Source organism: Calonectris borealis, chromosome 1, assembly GCF_964195595.1.
Source record: "Calonectris borealis chromosome 1, bCalBor7.hap1.2, whole genome shotgun sequence".
Taxonomy (NCBI): domain Eukaryota; kingdom Metazoa; phylum Chordata; class Aves; order Procellariiformes; family Procellariidae; genus Calonectris; species Calonectris borealis.
In genome coordinates this window covers 58,728,065-58,747,741 of record NC_134312.1, presented here as the reverse complement: position 1 = coordinate 58,747,741, position 19,677 = coordinate 58,728,065, and the positions used below count along the sequence as shown (strand labels likewise).

General features: G+C 55.5%; 2 protein-coding genes across 3 annotated transcripts; both read right to left on the bottom strand.

Moving 5' to 3' along the window:
- Positions 1 to 231: 231 nt before the first annotated feature.
- On the bottom strand, positions 232 to 8,634 carry TXN2 (thioredoxin 2). Of its 2 annotated transcripts, none has more exons than XM_075156251.1 (4): positions 8,526 to 8,634; positions 7,662 to 7,879; positions 5,915 to 6,038; positions 232 to 944 (listed from the first exon to the last, which is right to left on the bottom strand). In XM_075156251.1, exons 2-4 carry the CDS (start codon positions 7,877 to 7,879, stop codon positions 828 to 830), a joined length of 459 nt encoding a protein of 152 aa, XP_075012352.1. In that variant the 5' UTR covers positions 8,526 to 8,634; the 3' UTR covers positions 232 to 827. The 2 variants fall into 2 exon arrangements, with proteins under 2 accessions (XP_075012352.1, XP_075012361.1); XM_075156260.1 differs by having other exon boundaries at positions 7,662 to 7,993; positions 8,526 to 8,570.
- A 1,288-nt stretch (positions 8,635 to 9,922) lies between these two features.
- FOXRED2 (FAD dependent oxidoreductase domain containing 2) lies at positions 9,923 to 18,695 on the bottom strand. The gene is made up of 8 exons (XM_075156236.1): positions 18,155 to 18,695; positions 16,300 to 16,551; positions 15,494 to 15,763; positions 14,622 to 14,788; positions 13,802 to 13,967; positions 13,153 to 13,394; positions 12,093 to 12,263; positions 9,923 to 11,333 (listed from the first exon to the last, which is right to left on the bottom strand). The coding sequence occupies exons 1-8, from the start codon at positions 18,676 to 18,678 to the stop codon at positions 11,068 to 11,070; spliced, it is 2,058 nt and encodes a 685-aa protein (XP_075012337.1). The 5' UTR covers positions 18,679 to 18,695; the 3' UTR covers positions 9,923 to 11,067.
- Positions 18,696 to 19,677: the final 982 nt, after the last annotated feature.

The window sequence follows — 19,677 nt, the reverse complement described above, 5'->3', positions numbered from 1 at the left end:
AGAACCCAAAGCGGGTCCTAGAAGCAGCACTGAAAGCCCTGCGAAAGTAATCCACTTGTTTGTTTTTTGGCACATTACCTTTTAGTAGAGATCAAGTCGTAACCTGCGCTCTCCCAACCCATCGTTAGAAACCAGCCACTGTGCTGCTGATACTCTCTCTCACCTCTCTGGACAGACAAGGGACTTCCCTGTGATTTGAGAATCAAGTTTTATTCTCCAGCTAGACAGCAGTGACGGATAAAGTTCTCTTTATTAGAGACCTACAAAAGGAGATCCATAAAATACTTCTATTTTCTCTTACAAAATTATGACGGGAGCCCATGGATTCGTGGAGGAGTTGTACCTGTCCCAGCAATGTGAGGACAGAGGGACAAAGAGACAGGTTTCACAGACAAGGCAGAGGCATTCTCAGCTTTAAACAAACCCACCCAGGGCAGGTATGTACCTACATCTTGCAGGGAGCAGCTGCCCTCTGCTCTGGGCTATCAGATGCTAGGCAAAGAGAAAAACATTCCTCCTCTTAACTCAGCAGCAGCAGCTTTGCACGTCAGCTCTTTGCTGATAAACACAGGCTCCTCATTCCAGCCACATTCCCCGTTTTGAGAATAAGCAGCCCCATTCCTCAGCGCCCTTTGCAACTACTGCTGCTCGAGAAAAGGGGGAGTGGGAGGGAAGGGTTACAACACTGTCCGTCTCCTAAAAACCCCAAACCAGAAGAAAACCCCAGGTTGTACATGACAGGCAGTTCATGTGCCCCTCAGCTCTCCCAGGCAAGGAATGCACAACATGGACGTGTCCAGAGGCAGAGGTACAGCCACCCTTTTACTTCAGGCTCCGATGAGTTTCTTGAGGAATGCCTCCAGCTGATCCTCATCCTTTATCCCCACAAACTTATCCACAACATCTCCGTTCTTCATAGCCAGCACAGTTGGCACTGCTGACACCTGGGGACAAGAGAAACAGGGACACACAGGTGAGCAGAGGCTGCAGGGAGCCCAGCTACACCCAGGCCCCAAATGGAGATCTACAGAAGGTGGCTACAAGGGAGCTGAGCAGACACTGCTCAAGGGTAACATGTCCGCTCCCAAAACACAGGCCAGCTGAGCTCCATGTTCCTCCTCTCCCTGTGGCCTCATCGCTGCACTGACTTACGTCACGCTGCTTGAGTCAAGGCTGAGCAGCTTTTGGAGTTTAAACAAGACCCAAAATTTTAAAGACAAAACCAAAGCTAATATAAAAACAACAAGGCAAAGCTTTTCCCCCCTCTCCGGTACAAATTCCTCTTCTCCTTCCCTTTTGTCCTATCATAAGCAAACAAACCCAGTCTTTTATCAGGACACCTCTCAGACATGATGACCTTTGGACATTTTATGGCCAGGGTGGGATCAGACTGGACCCGTGTTCTTCTCCAGACAGGACTGGAGCTGGAGGAGGGTCTCCCACCCATCACCACACAGGTACATTTCCTGCTCTGTCATACCATGGTAATGACAACCCCCTTTGACCCATCTTTCCTTTTCTGCTCCTGTTTTCAGTGGTTTAGCTGGTCACACACCAGTGGCTCTCCACTGCAGATCCCTGATGATTAGGTAAGAAGTGAAAAAGTTCCTCCGACCAGAGCCAGCAGGCAGCTGCACTGCTCCAGGCGCTGCTTTTTTAGCCCAGAACAAAGTTTTCTGGGAATTATCCAAGAGAATAGCAGTGGAAATGACAACGCTCCCCAGGGACTTGCTGGCTGACCAGCAACAGAAGAGACCCTGGGGACACGATCGAGAGAAGTAGCAACCAGAGCTCGGAGAGCTGTGGCAGCAGAGAGAACTGGTCATCTGATCTCTGGCAGAGATCTTCGCTGCCCTTATCTCTGCAAAGCCTCCCCCCCCGAAACACGTCCTGTCCTTATGTCGCCTGCTGCCTCACCACCAGCCTGCGGGGCCTTCCCGCGTGTGCTGCCAGCAAGGATCTGCAAATCCTTCCTCGGGAAACCCGCCAGAGGGCTGGCTTTCCTCCCATCGGGAGCCTGAGATGAAAGGCACATGTTGTGCTTCCCTTCCCACCCGGTCCCGGCTGGCCAGTCCGGCGTGGCTCCCCGCAGTCTGTCCTTCAGGGCTTGTGCAGTCTCATCTGAAGGGATGGGAGCGCCGGGGCTGCTGCAACGCATGATCTTCAGCTCCTCCTAGTGACTGGCGGGAGCGGATCTGGAGGGCTCGGGCCCCAGCACTGGCGATGGTGCCGCCAACATGCTCCCTTGTGATTTTAGAGGTGAGAAGGGATGGTACCAGCACTGCACCCAACTGGTCTCTCCCTCCCTGAGAAGGGCAAAGCTCCACTGAGCCTCCCTCTGGTTTGCAAAGTGGGTTAATAATGAGCAGAGTTGCCCCAGCTCCATCCAAAAAACCAGCACGCCCAACCAGCAACAGCAAGCATCAGGCCATTACGGCCTGGGTGAGAAACGGGCGACTCTTTGAAGCACCACAGAGAAGCAGCTAACGACGAGTTATAGGGCTCTGCATCCTGACCAGCGCACCCACGAGCTTCACACAGCCTTGACCCCTCCATCTCTTCCCCTTTTCATGCTGGTGAGCAAACCCCGAGAACGGGTGGCAGGTCTGGGGCTGGCGCTGCAGAGCTGGGTGAGAACCAGGGGCACTGAGCAACTTGCCTCTGCCCAGAAAACACGACGCTTTTGACAGCTTCCTTCCTGCTAGCTGCAGCAAGGGCAGCCCATTAACGGAGCACGTACTTTGTTTTGCTGCTTGAGAAGCAAATGTCATGGAAATTTCTAGAACGCAAAGTTGGTGCTTTTTTTTTTTCCCCTTTTTTTATTTGGGTCCCATCTGCACTGAACCTAAACAAAGCCTCCTCCTCCCTCAAGAGCATTTCCAGAGCAAAAGTCAGGCTGCTTTTGATCAGCACTGACCATACAGATAAACAAACAAACGCGGCCGTCCAGGCTATTCCTGGCAGCACCCATATGGAGGTAATTCTCTCCCATCTAAAACTGGGGCTTTTATACAAGCTCGGATGCCACACAACGGAGCAGGGGGAAGGATTTCACCCAGGCTTCAGAATAAGGCGTAACACAGGACTGAGCTCCGCTGATGAACGACCGTCCCTGTATCCAGCAGCAATCCCGAGCTGCCCACCCGCAGCAGCCGGAGAAGGGTCTGCCCTTTCCCAGTGGCCACATGCGCGGGCAACGGGCCAAGGCAAGAGATGAATCTAAAGAATTTTAAGAGATGGCAGATTAAACAAAAGTATTCCTTCTCCCTTTCTGGTCTCCGGGCAAGAGGTCAGGAGCGGGCTGGAGCAGTGGAGAAAGGCCACAACCAGAGATGAAAGGTGTTAGATAAAAGGAGGAATCCCCAGAGAAAGAACTTTTGTGCTGGGCATAACTGGACGGGGAAGGGCGCCGGGGACGTTTCTGGTTGCAGGAAATGCGTCCCTGCTTCGTGCTAAGCCGGGACGGCTGGGAGCCAAGGGCAGACGGCAGCGCGTGTGAAGGAATGTGCCGACATTCCTCAGCTCTTCCAGGGGTCTCTCCCCCTCGTCCTGCCTCCCCCCTGCACCAAGCGGGCTGCCGAAGAGGACATTGTGCAATCGGGCGGCAAGCCGGGGGCTGCATGCGTGGGCGGGGGAATAAACATGGATGGAAAGAGACTTTCTGGCAGCTAGTGGAGGAGTTGTGGGGGTGGCATGGACGCCAAAAACTCCCGAAACAAAAACTTTCTCAGCCTGCAGACATCTGATCACCAATGGAATGGCTTTAAAACAAATAAATCTTCCCTGATCCCTCCCAAATACCTCCTTTGGTTTTCCTGATCTCTCCCAAACACTACCTTTGGTCCCGCTTTGATCTCGACTCAGTGTCTTCCCACCAGCCCTTATGCTCACATCTCCTTAAGTGGCAACCTCCCAGAAGACAAAGCAAAACCAAGCACGTGCTCAGCACATGAACCAAACTTCCGCCGTGAAAAGGATGCCCCAAACTATGAAGATCAAAGCAAAAATTTCTCCTTTACCCCTACCCATTTGCAGCTATCCTACTCACAGACACTGCCTAGGGATGGGATTTTAGCCACGGGGATAATGGTTAAGACCAGACACATGCATCACTCCGAGCGCGGAGGACACAGCAACGATCCCCAGCCCTCCTGCAAAACAAAAACTTCATCATGTTTGTATATAAGGCTCCAGAATGAATTGCTGGAAGCCGGCCCTTGCCTGCAGCCTCCGTCCTGCCTACACCTATGCCACCAGGGCTGCGCGACAGGCAGACCCTGCAGACACATGCGTGTACACAGCAGGCTGTGCAGCTGCTCACTCGCCATCCTTTGGGAGAGCACACGCAGCGCGTCATCAAACCTGCACAACTCGGGAACTTTCAGCCTCTTTTTAAAGACCTTTCTTCACAGGCACACACACTGCTTGCTGTTTTCCAGTCATCTGAGATTATCCTCTTGTAATCCCAGCTAATTCAATCTACTGGAAGGCTTGGAACAATACAAGGGTTAAGCTAATAATCTCTATTCTCTCCTCTTTAGGGTGGGTGCTACCAGAGCCTTGCCTGCATCTATTAGGATTTACGCACTTTCTGACCACCACAGAAATAACCTCACCCTCTTCAACAACTTCTCACCAGCACCCTTGAGCTACGCAGCCTTCGGGCTTGCAACACCCAGCCCTGCCCAGGAGCCAGCAGCCACCCTCCTTGGCCTGGGGCGTATCTGCGAGCACGCCACCCGAGGAGAACACCGGAGGCTCTCACGCTCAGCTTGTGGAAGCTGCAAGTCACGTCTGTGGGCGCCAGCTGGGTGGACATGCCACCACAGCACAGGCAGACAGATCTCCTTGGGAAAGAATGGGAGGCAACAAGCTGTTTCCACTTCCTTCTCCTTCCGGCACGGCAGGGTGTGGGAACGACACAGAGCATCTCCTCTGGGCTCAACAAAACGACAGCTTGCTCAGGAGATGGTTCACACTTTGCTGGGCAACGTGAGGAGTTTCCTGTGCTAGCCTCCACCCTGGGAGCAGGACTTCATCTGCAGAGGGGAAGCAGCTCCATCTGCGTGACACGCCAGTGAAAATTAAGCACTTTCTTCCCTTCCCACACACAGCAGCAGGATGCCCCGACTCCATAGACGGAGCTGTTGTTTACAAGGAGAGACCACGGAGGTGAGCACAGTCGTCAGAGGAGTTTTTGCGTTTCTTAAACTACCTAATCACTGACACAGGGGAAAAAGAAAAAAATCATGTAAACCAAAGCCATGGCCTTCTCCAGTCATTCTGCTCCTTTCTGGAGCAGGGCAGCACAGGGAACACACCCAGCAGGCGTGTAAAACACTAGTGTAAGCACCAAGGTCCGTGCTTGTCAAGAGCGGGACGCATGCTCCTGTTGCTTATGTGTGTTCTCCGACCTGGCTTTTTCTACCTGTCCAAACAAAACCCACGGTGTCTCCTTGTGCTGCGGCTTGAGGACGGGACATTATCACCCAGCAAGAAATCTTGAACAAGGAAGGGAAAGAGAGGACGGGCTGGCTGCACGAAGAACCACGTTCAAGAGCAGAGCAGACTGGGGCTTGTTACTTCACGTTCCTGCCCTGCACCTGAGCAGGCCATGCACGCAGTAAAACGCTGCGTATGCTGCAGGCTTCTCGAGGCCAGGCAAGCATCTATGTTGACAGATGCCTGCAAGGCTTAGGGGACACCTTTCTGCAGAATTAGAGGTGGGGAGGCTGAGAGCACAAACAGCAGAGCTGGAGGACAGCCAAGCAGCAAAACCTGAGGGATCAGGAACCTGTAGGCATTGGGCTTCCCCTCCCCACCAACGCTGTTGCCGTGCAGGCACACCTCTCCTCAGGGAGGGACCTTCTTTGCACCGCCAGCAAAAGAAAGTCCGCGCTCTTCTGGCTCCTACCTCATACTCAATAGCAAGGTCTGTGTGATCGTCAATGTCCACTTTGGCCATCAGCACCTTCCCTTCCTGCTTGGCCACCATCTTCTCTAACCTGGGGCCTAGGATCTTGCAGGGGCCACACCACCTGGTGGAGAAAGAGGAGAGGGGACATTAGAGGAGGCAAGCGCAGCAGCAGCCACGGAAGGCTTGCTGGTACGCCAGTGCCTTTACCACCATCGCCGTTCCATTCGAGCGCCAGCTTGGAAACACCATTCCCGAACCACGGCTTAGAAAAACGTTTCTCTCACAAAGGAGCTGTCAAAGGGGGGCTGGGGTGGGCGGGTGGGGGGGCGGGTGAGGCTGAGTGGAAGGTCACCATTCAGCATTCATGGTGCTTTTGATGTCATTTCGATCACACCACAGTCTGCTGCCAGCCTTGGTGGTCCTCCTGCCCCCTCTTCTCGGCTGTTCATCCCAACCCTGCTTTGCGTCCTCGCTGGTGCGTACGTGCAGAGCTGTGCCCCTGCTGACCACAAAGCTGCCCTAGAGCGAGTGTCGCTGCTGGGTGCGGGGGTCGCAGCCCACGCTTAAACTGCTTTATGCCAATCATCAGATCATAGACTTCCCCTCTGCACTCATTGCAAGGTTTACAGAAATTCCCGTTTAGCTGCAGAACTCACAGAGGCATCGCATCTGTTCAAAGAGAGACCACCTATTCCAAACCCAGGTGCAGCAAGAGCAGACTTTGCGAGGCCCTGTACACAGAAAACACTCCCTGCACCCTCTAACTGGACCAGTTAGGATGCCACAAACTTACTCAGTTCAAGGAAAACGTGAGTTAGAGCTCTAAGTGCCCTTTTCTTTTAAAATTGAAGCTCTGGTAAACTTTGTTCCCCCTCAGCTTCCCTCTCTATCAGGTTTCACGCTTTCAATTTTTTGTCCTCTCCTCCCTGGATGATCCCAATTAATGTTCATTTTGGTTTATCAGTTTGGTCTATTTAGAGCAGAAGTTTTCGGGCTGTTTCATGCTCTGTTTGCCCAGAATCAGCCACAACAGGCTCACATGACAGCACCACAGGACTATGAAAATACGTGAGAAAACAAAGATAATCAGTATCGTTAATCCAGCAGATAACATCTAGGAATAGTTTTACTGGCAAGAGGATGACAACATTTTTATTGACTACAAATGCTGCTGTTGGTACCACGTGGCTGTTATTAATACATAAAGGCATTTGCTGTCAAGAGCCCTGCCTCAAGAGCACGCAGCATAAGAAAACTGGAAAGACACAACATGACGGTGCAGGGGTATACCAAGTGCAGTTCTTCCATGGCTATTAACATTATTTAGTGTTTTTAGAGGACATTTAATCCACAAAGCTAAAAAAGGGAGATATTAGAGCTTTTTCTTGAGTTGTCTTTTGCAGGACGATGCAACGCCAGGGCCAGGGTAACACCCGAGCACTTGGGAGGTGCAGCTACACCCCCCGGGGGAACACCTTCCTGGCACCTGCGTTTTACGCTCCTGCAGGTGTAGTGACACCTACAGCAGTGCAACCCACGAGTGAAACCTCTATGGATTGCGCCGTAGGGGCAGAAGCACCTTTTAACACCAGAGGCCCGGCAGGGCAGTCGGCAGCTTGGGAAGCCCTCGGGCACACTCGCATCCCCGGTGCTCCCAGAATGCCGCCGTGTCAGGAAAGCAGTGGGTACACACCTGCGCGCGCGATGGCAGAAAAGGGCGCAAGAGCCATGAGGGGGAACTTACTGCGCGTGGAAGTCCACCACAACGGGTTTGGGGTTGTTCACCACTCGGTCCTGGAAGTCGCTGCCGTCCTGCACGTTGAAGGTGCTGCTGCAGCCTGCTGAGGTGCCAAAGGCCCTGCCGTGGGGTGCCGGGGGGACACGCGGTGCCAGGAGGCCCTGTGGGGGCAGCGTCCTGGGGGTGAGGGGCAGCAGCCGCCGGAGCGCCAGCCTCTGGGCCATCTGTGGGGAGACGAGGAAGTTTGTGGGGTGGGTACACCCCACGGCCGGTCCCACTGCAGCAGTGCCCTCGCTCAGAGTCCCCTCAGCAGGGCAGCCCCCGAGCCAGGAGGTGCCCTAGAGAGAAACATATGGGGCATCACACGGGGGCGCTTACTGCCCCTGTGCCCAGCCCTTGCTGCCCCACTGCAGCTCCAGCCCCACAGCCGTGGGTCCCACCCGCCATGGAGCACCCAGCTACAGGCCCCAGCTTCCTCCCCATTTCCATGGGGCAGGGCCCCTCGCCCCAGGCACAGGGTCCCCGTGTGCAGAGCAGAGCCCTCCCCCCCCGGCCTGTTCCTTCCCAGCCACGGGATCCCCATTCCCCTGACGCCCACGGGGCACGGCTCCTTCAGCCAGCGGGTCCCAGCAGCGGGGCAGGGCCCCCCTGCCATGTGGTTCCCCCCTCAGCCCCCCAACCCGGCGGGGAAGGACACCCCCCCCCAAGCCACGGGGCCCCACTGCCCCTCCAGCCCCAGAGGGCAGGACACCCCGGCCACGGGGGCCCGACTCCGCCCTCCAGCCCCAGAGGGCCGGACGCCCTAGCCGGGAGGGCCCCCCGCTCCCCCACGGGACGCCCCAACCCCCGGGACCCCCCGCCGCCCCGCACCTTCCCGGCCCGGAGGTGACCCACGCCCAACAAAACTTCCGCTTACTGCCCCGCCCACCCGCGCGCTGATTGGCTTCCGCCGCAGGAAGGCTGCGAACAACGGAACGGCCACCCTCCCAGCCGATTGGCCGCCGCCCCAAGCGCCGATCTCTGATTGGCCGCCGTGGCCGTCCTTCAAGCCCCTTCCCACCGCCCTGTAGGGGCCGGCGGGCTGTGTCACGCGGGGCGAGCCCTGGGTGCTGATTGGCGGTGGCGCCCTCCAATGGCCGCCGCGAGCGCGGCCCGGGGCGTGGCTCTTCTTCCGCACGTGGCGCGGGCGCCGGTGGCGGCCTCGGCCCGTCCCGCCCCGCCCGCGGCGGCTGCGGCCGGCGGGTCCCTCCCGCCCGGGGCTGGGCGAAGGGCGGCGCTGCCCCGGCTGCGCCTTCGAGCGTTCTTGGAGGACACGGCCCCGCAACCCCCGCCAGCGATTCACTCCCTCCCACGCGACGCACAGCGGGGCGCGGCACCGGGACCAGGCTGCAGCCCTGCGGTCCCACGGGTGACCACAGACCCGCGTAGCTCACGGCTCCCCTCCGCCCGACGGGAAACGATTGGGAGCCGGTGCTCCCTCCCCTGCCCGCTCCTTCGGTACTGGGCCCAGCAGACGGGAGGCCGGCGGGGCGACCTCGGCAGGGCAGGGCGGGGGCGGGGATCCCGGCTCCCGGGACCCGCTGGAACCTCTGGGGTTAAAGCCGCCGGATCCCACTCTGGGGGAGGGGCGCGGAGCACGCCGCAGGAGTCGGCGGGTGCCATTTTTTTTTCAGATCGTCGCTTTTCTAAGGGGAATCACAATTTAAGGCAACGCGTACACTGTGACCGTCCAGCCTGCGGGTCTCGTGGGAGTTGGGGGAGGGAAGAGGAACCGCCCGGAGAAGGGGCACACAGGTACCGCAGGGCTGTGCCCCGAGTCAGCGCGTACGGGGAATGAACGCACAGGCTCTGGCTGACAGCCAGGCACCCCAGCTCCGGGACAGGCCCTTTTCTTCCCCCGGACAATCCCCAGATAAAAAGCCCACAGCAGCAAGCGGTGGCACCACCCGGACAACTACAGGCCACGAGAGCCATTCCCGGACTGGCCTGGGAGCTGGGGCAATGGGCTGTAACGCCCGCGGAAGGATGCTGATGGGTGCCAGCTGAGAAGGTGACCATTTCCCCTTTCCAGCTGCACGTGAACACCTAAGATCTTCGAGCAGCAGCAGCAGCACCACTAGCACAGCCCAGTATTCGTAAACAGGAGCAAGAACTCATTTGTCATCTCCTTCACCTCTTCTGCTCCCCAGCTTCTCCAAGCATGAGGCAGAGGCGGGGCAGGAACTGGGGCTTTACAGAAACGGCAGCTGAATTCGAAGGGTTGGGAGAGTTTTAGGTACCTGGAGGTCTGGGGTATCGGGAAGCACAAGCGCAGAGGGGTATGTTCTTCTAGATGCTAAGGGGTTGGAAAACGTGTGTGGAGGTAGAAGCGTGTTCCGCCTCGCCCCTCCTCTATTTCCTAGAAATCACAGGGACATCATGAGGTGGAGCTCAGAACCGCTCCTGCTTTGCAACTCCAGGGCCGGGGAAGGAGCCCACGGGGAGGTGACGGACAATTGCAGAGGCTGACAGAGGGAGCGATAAAGTGCCGCCAGCCTCCCAGTCAGTGCCAGTAAGATCTCAAGGTGACTGGAGGGGAATAAAAGAAATAGAAGACAAGCATTTTAACAACATCAGTGTCCACCTGAAACGTTCTTGATGGGACGTAGTGCAAATAGAAGTATTGGTCATGCTTTATAAAAGACAGGGGCTAACCTTTCAGGCTGCTTGGTGCGGGAGAAGAAAAACACGAGGACAGCGGAGCCGAACTCACTGTAAGTCTCTGTGTCCCTGGCATTCCAGGCAAGCTCCTCATCCTCTGTGGCGGGAAGGGTCTCCTGTAGTGCTTTCCGGAAAACGACAAATTATCCAACCTACGTGGTAACTAAAAAAAGACCGCCCCTCTCCACTCAAGCTACTCAACTGCCCTAACTCAAATGTGGGAAAAATACCATGAAGTTTGCCCGGAGTACCGCTTTGGGATTCGGCACACAAACAAATCTTCATCATACAGCATCCAGGGAGCAGAGAGCCTGCACCGGGCTGCCACCGGGTGCGAGCAGGTCACCCCTGAAGAGGGACGTGACATTTTAAGTTACACAGGCGTTCCTGCCGCTCTCTCTTCTTTGACCCCTGGACATCACTGCAGATACTGGTCTGCGAGATAAACACAAACACCATCTTCCGGCAACTCTGAACTCTGCAAGGACAACACAGGAGCCTCAGCATTGCTGGATTTTGGCCCCTTGCTTATGCTTCAGAGCACGTCGGTCCTCTCTGTAACAGCAAGATCTGAGCAGGTCTTTGGCAACTCATGATCAGTGGAAGGCATTGGAGATGGAAAAGGTGCACAGAAGGGCAGAATCCTGCTGTGGATCTCTGTTACAATATTGTCACAACAGCACCTATGGGTTTCAGTGTGGAGCGAGAAAGGTTAAAGTTCATCCTTGGCATTAACAAGATGCTGCAGCGGACGAACCGGTATCGCGTGATCTCTCAGCAGCTGGTCCTGTGACCCTTCGCGGCTGTCAGGGGGTCTGTCGCCTGGAGAGTCTGTGAGAGTGTAATCCTCCAGCAGGCCAGCTTCTACCGCGTGGCGCCGGAGCCCCTCGCTCCCCACCAGCCCTTGCATTCTCACGTATCCCTGCCGACAGAAGGGAGGCAGCTTCTGACGGGTGAAGGCAAACAGGAAGCAGGACTCTGCGGGGGAAAGGATCAAAAATCAGACTCGGCAGAGAATAACTCCCATAAACTCTGGAGGACTCATTCAGAACAAAGGGCAGAGAGGATGAGGGAAGATGACTGGAGTTTCCCACCCAGCACCCTGCCCTGGATGGCCGCAGAGTAATCGACTCAATACTGCAGAGCTCAGGAGATGCAGGGTGGCATCTCCAGCCTGCACTCTGAGAGGAAAATGAGCTGGATTTGAGCTTGCAGCACTCTGGCATCTTCTTAATACCACAGGATTGCTTCCCTCTGTGTGCCACGTGGGGTTCCTGCAGGAGGTTCCCAGACTAGTCTTCAGACCAGGAAGGGAGACCAGCTCTCACATCCCAGCACCCCCATCTCCCATGGGAAAGCAATCCCATCATCAGTACATGAAAAGAGATCTGGTACCCGATGGCACAAGGGAATATTCAGATAATGGAGGAGGAAGGAAAGCTGCAGGTAGAAAAGGGATTGAACCAAACCTCATACACCTTTCCCTAAATCCGCGTGTGCCTGGGGCAGTCTCTTTCTGGCGGCGAGCAAGAGCAAAGGCTATTTGGGGACATACAGGCAGCACCGGCACTTTTTCCTGTCTGGGGAGTGCATCAAAGAGGTGCGACCGACGGTGAGACCACCAGCTTGCCACAGGGAGATCTCGGCTATTTGCAGAAGAGACTGCTCCTGTCGCTTGTCCCTCACACCCCTCCTCCTCCTCCTCCTCCTGCCACCTCGACCCTGTGCTCAAATTACCTGCAAAGAAATTGCGCAGGTCGGTGCTGAGGCAGTTCTCCAAAAACCGCCTCAGCGGCAGGATGTGAGCGTTCGGGGCCGTCCAGTCTGTCAGAAAGTCCTCCACAATGTGATGGACGGCATCTGGGCGGGGGAGAGGCCAGTCGGGTGGCCGAAGTCTCATCTCACGCTCTGCCAAGAGAACGTTAAGGGAATCTCTCAGAATTAAAATGGCATTAAAAAGAGCTTGGGAGCTGGAAAGCAGCTACGACAGCTGTTCCAGCTTTTGTCCTGACCTTTTTAATCCCGACCTTACTTTCATTTGCAATCCCCTCTGCTAGCTCTGACCTCAACAGCCCTGCCACTGCACAGCTGCCCCTTGTCCCTGCCCGCAGTACTTCCCGTCATTTCACTCCCGTTCCCCCTGGGCAGGGACTGCCAGACGGGCTGAGCTGTGTTCGAGCTTTAATGCTGCTACCCATCACGCTTCTTTCCGTGCAAGGCAGGCCAGACCCTGACCCTAGGTTTCTGGAGATGAAGATTCAGCACACTCATTTCCCAAGGAGATCTGTTCTGAGCATGTTTGTTTGCTGGATATAACACTCATCTTCAAACCCTTGCCTTCGGCTGCCTCTATCACTGCGTGACCTCTCAGACCTGGGCCAGCCACAGAGAACAGCTTTCTTTTGGCGATAACACTGAACAGCCCAGCCTCATCTGCTGGGACTCTGCAAAATACACGCAGGGTGCCAGCCAAAGGAAAGCAACGTTCCTCTTTTGGGGAACGGGGCAGTTCCCAGCACGCCTGCTTGTTCCTGTTCTCAAATGTGAGGTCTCTGGTACAACCCCCCCACCCCCCACCTCGTATCGGTCTGACAGATGGAAACTTCTCGCCAACTCCCAGCTTTTCTTCAGCTCACACAGTGGTGGCAGGTGTCCCGGAGGATGGATGTGAAGGAAGTGGAGGAGAAGGGTGCGCAATGCCTTCAGGTACCCCCCGCTTCTTTGGCTCGACAGTATCTTCATCCCTCTCCATTTTGCTCGTATCAGATAATTAGCAGGGAGAGGCAGGAAAGCTTACCTGTTGGGAGGCGTTTGTAATAGTAAATAACAGGATGCAAAAAGTTGGACTGCCAGGCGTGCTGTGCCTCTCCCACGGCTCGGTTGTAGTAGAAGACATCCTTGTCAGCCCCAGAGAAATTCCTCCCATACTCCATGATGATGACAAACAGCCCATTGGGAGCCTTTCTCCCTGTCTGCATTTCGAGCTCGGCCAGGACTCCAACCGGGTATTCTTCCAGGTATTCAAATGCTGTGGCATTCCTGTGAATTGCAACCACAACCGTCAGACTTTTCCACCAGAGAAAATGGTGGAATCCCCAGCCGGGATCCAACACCCCTTCAACTGGTTGAGGCTAAGGCCAAAGATCCATCAGGTAGTAATTATTTTTGGTCACTGCAGATTTGGGCTGGACTTGATGCAGAGCTTATGAAGGCTGCAGATACTGTTACAAGACTCCATTATTTTCCTGGATTATGGGATTCCTCTCTACATGAGCACTGCTCAAAGAAAGCTTTCCCCTGGGGACAGTAAAAGGCTACTACACCTCTGAGCCTAGAGGGAAGGTCTGGACCATTTGTGTGGTGGCACCACAAGAAGCAGTGGTAAAGAAAAAGGAATGAAACGATGGAGTGCAGTGCTGGGAATAATTACTCACTCACTCACTCACTCTCTCAGCAGTATGATGTCAGCCAGGACACTGAACATCTGGTAGAGGCCAGAGGCCTCGTTCACGCGCTTGATGATGGAATTGGTCAGCTGTGTAATAGGGTAGACTGTGGATGGCCAGGGGACACCATGGTGACGGTTTTCCAATAGGCGGTGGACTGCACGAGCTAAGACATTGAGAGAAACAAAGACAGCTTATTTAAAAATCCAAGCTTATGCTTTTAAGAAATCCAATCGCTCTGCTGCGGTACACACAGATACTGGCAGGACACAATAAATAAGCTTTACAGCTCATCCGTGCTCAGGACCTCCCACCCCAATCACTAGTAGCTGCAGTGGAAATGCCCTCAGAAAGCTGATGTGATGCTCAGTGGTTGGTGAGGAGGCGGGGGGTCCTCGGGGATATTTCATTACTTCTGAGCCGTCCTTTAATGATAAGGATGGGCACACACACATAAAGACAGAAATTCTCTCTACTGCCCAAAGCCGCTGGGTTTTAACTCCACAGCACAGACCTCTCACCCACAGCCTGTCATGAGGCAGAACATCTGGCAGGCAGAAATCTATTGTGTTACATAAATAAGAGACAATGGGCAAGAGAGACACAAGACAAAACAAAGACAGACAACCAAAAACTTTAGATATGACCCCAAGTCACTTCTCCACTTCAAATGACACAGCTGCAGTTTGGCTGCGTTTTGTCGTTCTCACTGAAAGCACAAGACTAAGGGTGATCTCTTTCCAGCAGTAAGCTACCAATTGTTCCTTCGAAGGGAGAAACAGTTCCCACTTCTGCCCTTTCTGTACGCCCCAGTACTCACTTGTATACCGGAATCCATGGATGAAGCCCCCAGCAGATTTCCTGAAGTCAACAGAATGGCTAGCAGTGCCAAGTACAAAGAGCCCCCGAGTGCCTCTGGACTCGTAGCTGGGTTTGATCTGAGGATACTTCTTTTTATTCCCTTTTCCTGGCATCACTCTAAGGGATCTGATGTGCAAAGGAGAAGAGCAGGCTGTCAGGGAGGGTGGGGGTGGAAAAAAAGGGTTTCCGATAAGGCACGCATTATATTGCAGCCAGTGCAAGACACTGTTTCATGCCCCCACTGCCTTCAGTGGGATTCACTACTACAACGAGGGTCTTCCGTAAGACAAAGGTGCTCATCTCAAGGGAGCTCTGGACAGATCAAATTCCAGCCTGAGCCACTGACAGTGAATTTTGGAAGACAATGAAGTTAGCAGTATCATTTTCAACTGCAGGACGTACTACGAGACAAACCAAGGTGGAGTGAAGGTTGCATCCTCGGGGAAAAAAAGCAGACAAAACCTTTCTGTAGTGATCTGTACCCATACCATCCTCATTCCAAAAAAAACCCCAAAACACAAAACACTGCTAGCCTTCTCCATGTGATCTGAGGTCAGGATGTTAAGTCCTAAAGGCACAAGTTCTACTGTGTCACCCAGGTCCCAACACTGCCATTTGCTCAGCCCTAGAGCCTATTGGTCAGAGGGCAGTGGCACACATGTTCCCGCTGGGACACGGCCGTAGCTGCCGGGTAAACAAAGCACCAGGTAGCTCAGAGCATGTGGAGATCTGGGCAGTGCTGCCAGGAGAGGGCCTGCCCTTCCCTTTCCTCCCTACTCAGGCTCTTCACTCTAAATACCTGCTTCTCTGGAGATCCTCGTTCTCCCTCACCTATTGTAGATAGAGAAGTCAAACTTCCAGCCCAGGCAGCGGATGACACGGTCATAAGGTGCGCGGGTGGCAAAATTATCCAGTTCGTCCTGCGGGAGCGTGACGGAGTCGATACCTGCGCTGGTGTTCCTGTTCTCCAGGTAGAACCGGAGCGTGATATGCAGCTTCCCTTTCTTGTCCTTGACTATAGCCAGATCTTCCAGGTCGCCCTCCAGAAGCCCATCCAGAGATTTCAGCTGGTAGGTGTCCAGCAGGCCGTTGTTAATTGCTCTACGAAAAAAAAGGAGACTGTAAGAAGGGCTAAAAGAAGGGAGGAGAGGTGGGATCCACAGTTCTGTCTCAGCTGCTGAAAATGGGACACCTTTACCAGGCTCCCATCCTGGGCACCATCCCACACTCCCCTTCAGTGCAAAGGTTATCCCCAGAGCCTCAGGGCTCACAGGCGCAGCACAGGTAACACAGTCTCGCTGCCCTTGCAGGATGCAGCCAAGCTCTCAGCTCTCCTCTGTGACTGCAAGCAAGGGAACAACTTGGGAGCCAGCACTTTTTAATGATACAGTTTCCAAGGGGACATTTTCCTATTTCACACAGACCCCAAAGAGCTCTCATCAAGCTCCTGTGTTCAGCAGCTGCAACCTGGACTGCTTTAAACCAAGGATCAAAAGGTAGAAGGTCCCATGTTTCCTCTGCGACCCGCAGGACCACAGCACCTCCTGTGCCAGTCCAGCTTGTCGCCTGGGCAAGAAGCGATTCTCCTTGTTTGTACTCCAGCTGCGTTAGAAAGAGGAAGAGGAGCGGTCTCCTACCTCAGATCCCCGACGTAGTGGGTGGCCCACGAGAGGCGCACGCGGGACCGGCTCACCATGTGGATGAAATTCGTGACGCCCAGAATGTTCTCCGCCGTCTCAAAGGCCGAGTTCCCTCGGCCCAAGATCAACACGGTTTGGCCAGCAAAATCCTCTGGGTTGATGGACACAGTCTCGTAACCCTCAACATATTCTGAGCCAGGAAAGTTGACCACGTTGGGGACCCACGTCCCAGTGGCGACCAACAAAGAGCTGCAAAAACAGGGATAGAACTAGGGAATGCAGGAATTACGGGAAAGGGGCCATTGCTCCATCTCGTCACTCCTTCCTCCTCCCGCTGTGGAAGACAGCTGTGATGTGTCCCCTGCAGCCACGCTGGATCAGCTGCACAGGTCATGGTTTCAAAAGAAACCTCTCCCCAGCTTCACCTAATGACCTGCTCCTCTCTTCCCTATCCTCTGGCCAACAAAGATGACTAGGAACGTCATTATATATAGCAAAAGTCAGTGTGGGTGCTGTACATATATGTCTACCCCCGTTGTTAATGAATGTGCAAGTACGACTCATATGTATTCGCTAACGATATATATAATACTGAAGTTTCACAGGTTGCATAAGAAATTACTTTGATTTAAAATCTGTATTGCCTTTTAGTACAGCAGAACAAGTCATTTTTAAGAGGGATAGAAAATGGTTTCAGTATTTTAAAATGTAACTCCTAGTCATAAAAACGTTAGCAACATCACTAATTGTTAACACTAAAAGTACAGTAGTCTTGTATCTCTCCGTAAGAACTTTTACTTGAATCTTTGGGAAATTTTTGTGACTTAGACAGAAACAGCAGGCAGCTGAGGCTAGCGCCACTGTCTGCCGTCCCAGCCTTCCTCACGCAGCTCCCGAAAGCAACTCGCTCATGGTGTGTGGGTGTCTGGGATTGCCTTCTGTCCCCTCCGAGCTTGCCAGCCAGCGCACCTCCCAAGTGACAGCCAGCGCGACCTGCTGTTGTAGAGCTGAGGTTCTCAGGAGAGGTGAGAAATATACTCCGTATGTTCACACGAGTAACTTCTAGACGGTTTTTAGGAATGTAGCTCAGTGGCGGTACAAGATACACAGGCATGAGTATGACAAGGGGAAAGGGAATTCAGGGACCAGCAACCTTGAGGGTTATTCCTCACAGTCGGCTCCCTCTACTGCAACAGCCCCACTTTTCTCTGGTTCCCTCCTGCCGGCTCTGTACTAACCCAGGGCTTCAGTTGGCTGGGACATACTTTTAAATATTGGTTCTTCTAAGCACACGTGGGTTACCGGAGTTGAGGTGTCCCTGCACTGACTCATCTGAGTTTGTAATAAAGGCAGCAGTGGCTATGAGTACAACTAAGTTATTGTTTTCACAGAGACCAATTATCTAGAGATAAAAAAAAAGTGATTTCAAGCTTACATATCAAGCATGGAAACTGCAGTGATGGCAATCGCAACCAGTTTGTGTCTGCCCTGCCAGCTCCTCAGCTGTCCGAGGCATAACGTTGCTCATGGAAGGCAACGCCTTCCCAAGAGCAGTTATTCCACCCACTCACTCACCCTGCCGATCCCTGCAAAATGTTCTTGCCCTTGATGGTGGTTAAGCCCTGGTGATGGTGGTCAAGTCTCCGAGAGGCTGTGAAACCTCCATCTTTGGAGATACTTATACCTCAGCTAGGTAAGGCTCTGAGCAACCTAACATTGCTGGCCCTGCTTTGGGCAGGGGGCTTGACAAAATGACCTTCATAGTTCTCTTCAACCTAATTTATTTTATGATTTTGTGACTCTGAAGATGCCTGTGGAGAGCGGCGTGCCTAGCCCCGGGTTTGCCCATTACCTGCACTTGTAGTTCTGCCTGTCCTGGTCAGTCAGGAGGAAGTAGTGGCCATTCCAGGCCTGCCCATCCCTCTCCAGTGTCACGTGGACGATGGCCGTGTTGTACTGAACCCGTAGCTTCAGCAGGGAAGCAAAGTCCTCCAGGTAACGCACCATCGCGTCAGCGTGGGGGAAGAAGTCAAGGGAGTAGCGCTGGAAAAGCAGCCGGCGGTCGTGGCTGAGGAGCGAGTTCCAGTCGTGGCGGAGGTTGAACTCACCGTTGGATTTGCCCGTGTACCGCTTGTTGATGCTGATGAGCTTGCGGTGACGAGGGTAGAGGGCAAAGAAGCTGCCGGGAGCGTGGCTCCGCTCGAAGACGACGTAGTCCCGGCCGGCTCGCTGGAGGAAATAGGCTGCCTGCAAGCCCGAGGGGCCGGCCCCGATGATGCAGTAGTCGTGGTAGAGGGAAGCGGCGCCGCTCGCCACGCACAGGCTGCCAGCGTACAAGGCCAGCACCAGGAGCGTCCCGCAGACCACTGGGGCCATGGCAGGGCCAGGACAACCGCCCCTACGGGGGAGAGGACCAGGGAGGCATCACCCAGGGGGCAAGCAGCTCCGCGGGCAGAGACCTCCCCGCAAGAGATCCCCAGCCTGGCCAGTCCCTGCCCAGGCCCGTCCGCCGTGATGCCGCCACCACCCCTCAGGGTCCCAAGCCGAGGTGGGGATGTTGGGGCGGGGCCCTGCTCCCTGCCAGCCAATAGCAAAAGGGGTCCCAGGTCTTCCACCCAACGGGCACACAGGGCCCCCAGCCAATAGCAGACACTGTGGGGGGCCAGCAGGCGGGAAGGTGGGGCAGCACCTGTGGGCTAATGGCTGCAAGCCCCCATAGTGCCTCTGTGCCCCAACAGCCAATGGGAAAGGGAGGCGCATGCCCATCAGCCAATGGGAGATGTGGTGCCCCGCGCTGCCCCTCGCTGCCCCGCCAATAAGGTCCTGTCTCGGCCCCGATGGCCCCCCCCCACCCCCCACCCCCACCCCCCACCCCCACCCCCCACCCCCACCCCCACCCAATGGCGTGCGGGGCGTGGCCGCCACCCGCGAGGCACCGCACGTGACGCACGGCGCACCTGGCGCGCGGGGCCGCCGCGAGCCGGCCGGACTTGTCCCGCCAACGGCCGCACCTGCACCATAGAGCTCGCGCCGCTCCGCTCCTCCCGCGCGGCGCCCGCCGCACGCGCCGCGGGGGGGTGGTGGTGGGGGGTGGGGCAGCGCGGCCGCCCGAGGAGGGGTGGGTGAGGGGGCGGCGTGCGCGGAGCCACCGCCCCGCCCCGCGTCACGTGACGCTGCCGCTTCCCGCCGCCGGCACCATGGCGCCGCCGCGCGCGTACCACGTCTCCGTGGGTGGGGCGGGGCGCCTAAAGGGGCGGGCGCGGGCGGGAGGCCACGACTTGTCTGAGGGCGGCGCCAGCCCCGGAGCCCGCCCGCGCCCCCCGCCCCGGCCGCTGCCCGGCCCCGCCGCCCCAGCCCCGGTACCCGTCCCCAGGC

Coding starts and splice junctions, on each gene's coding strand:
- TXN2 (XM_075156251.1), bottom strand. CDS start 7,879: ATGGCCCAGAGGCTGGCGCTCCGGCGGCTGCTGCCCCTCACCCCCAGG. Junction 6,039..7,661: donor GTGGTGGACTTCCACGCGCA/GTAAGTTCCCCC, acceptor TTTCTCCACCAG/GTGGTGTGGCCCCTGCAAGA. Junction 945..5,914: donor ACCTTGCTATTGAGTATGAG/GTAGGAGCCAGA, acceptor TCTTGTCCCCAG/GTGTCAGCAGTGCCAACTGT.
- FOXRED2 (XM_075156236.1), bottom strand. CDS start 18,678: ATGGCCCCAGTGGTCTGCGGGACGCTCCTGGTGCTGGCCTTGTACGCT. Junction 13,968..14,621: donor CCATGGATTCCGGTATACAA/GTGAGTACTGGG, acceptor TCAATGTCTTAG/CTCGTGCAGTCCACCGCCTA. Junction 11,334..12,092: donor CCTGCGCAATTTCTTTGCAG/GTAATTTGAGCA, acceptor TTTCCCCCGCAG/AGTCCTGCTTCCTGTTTGCC.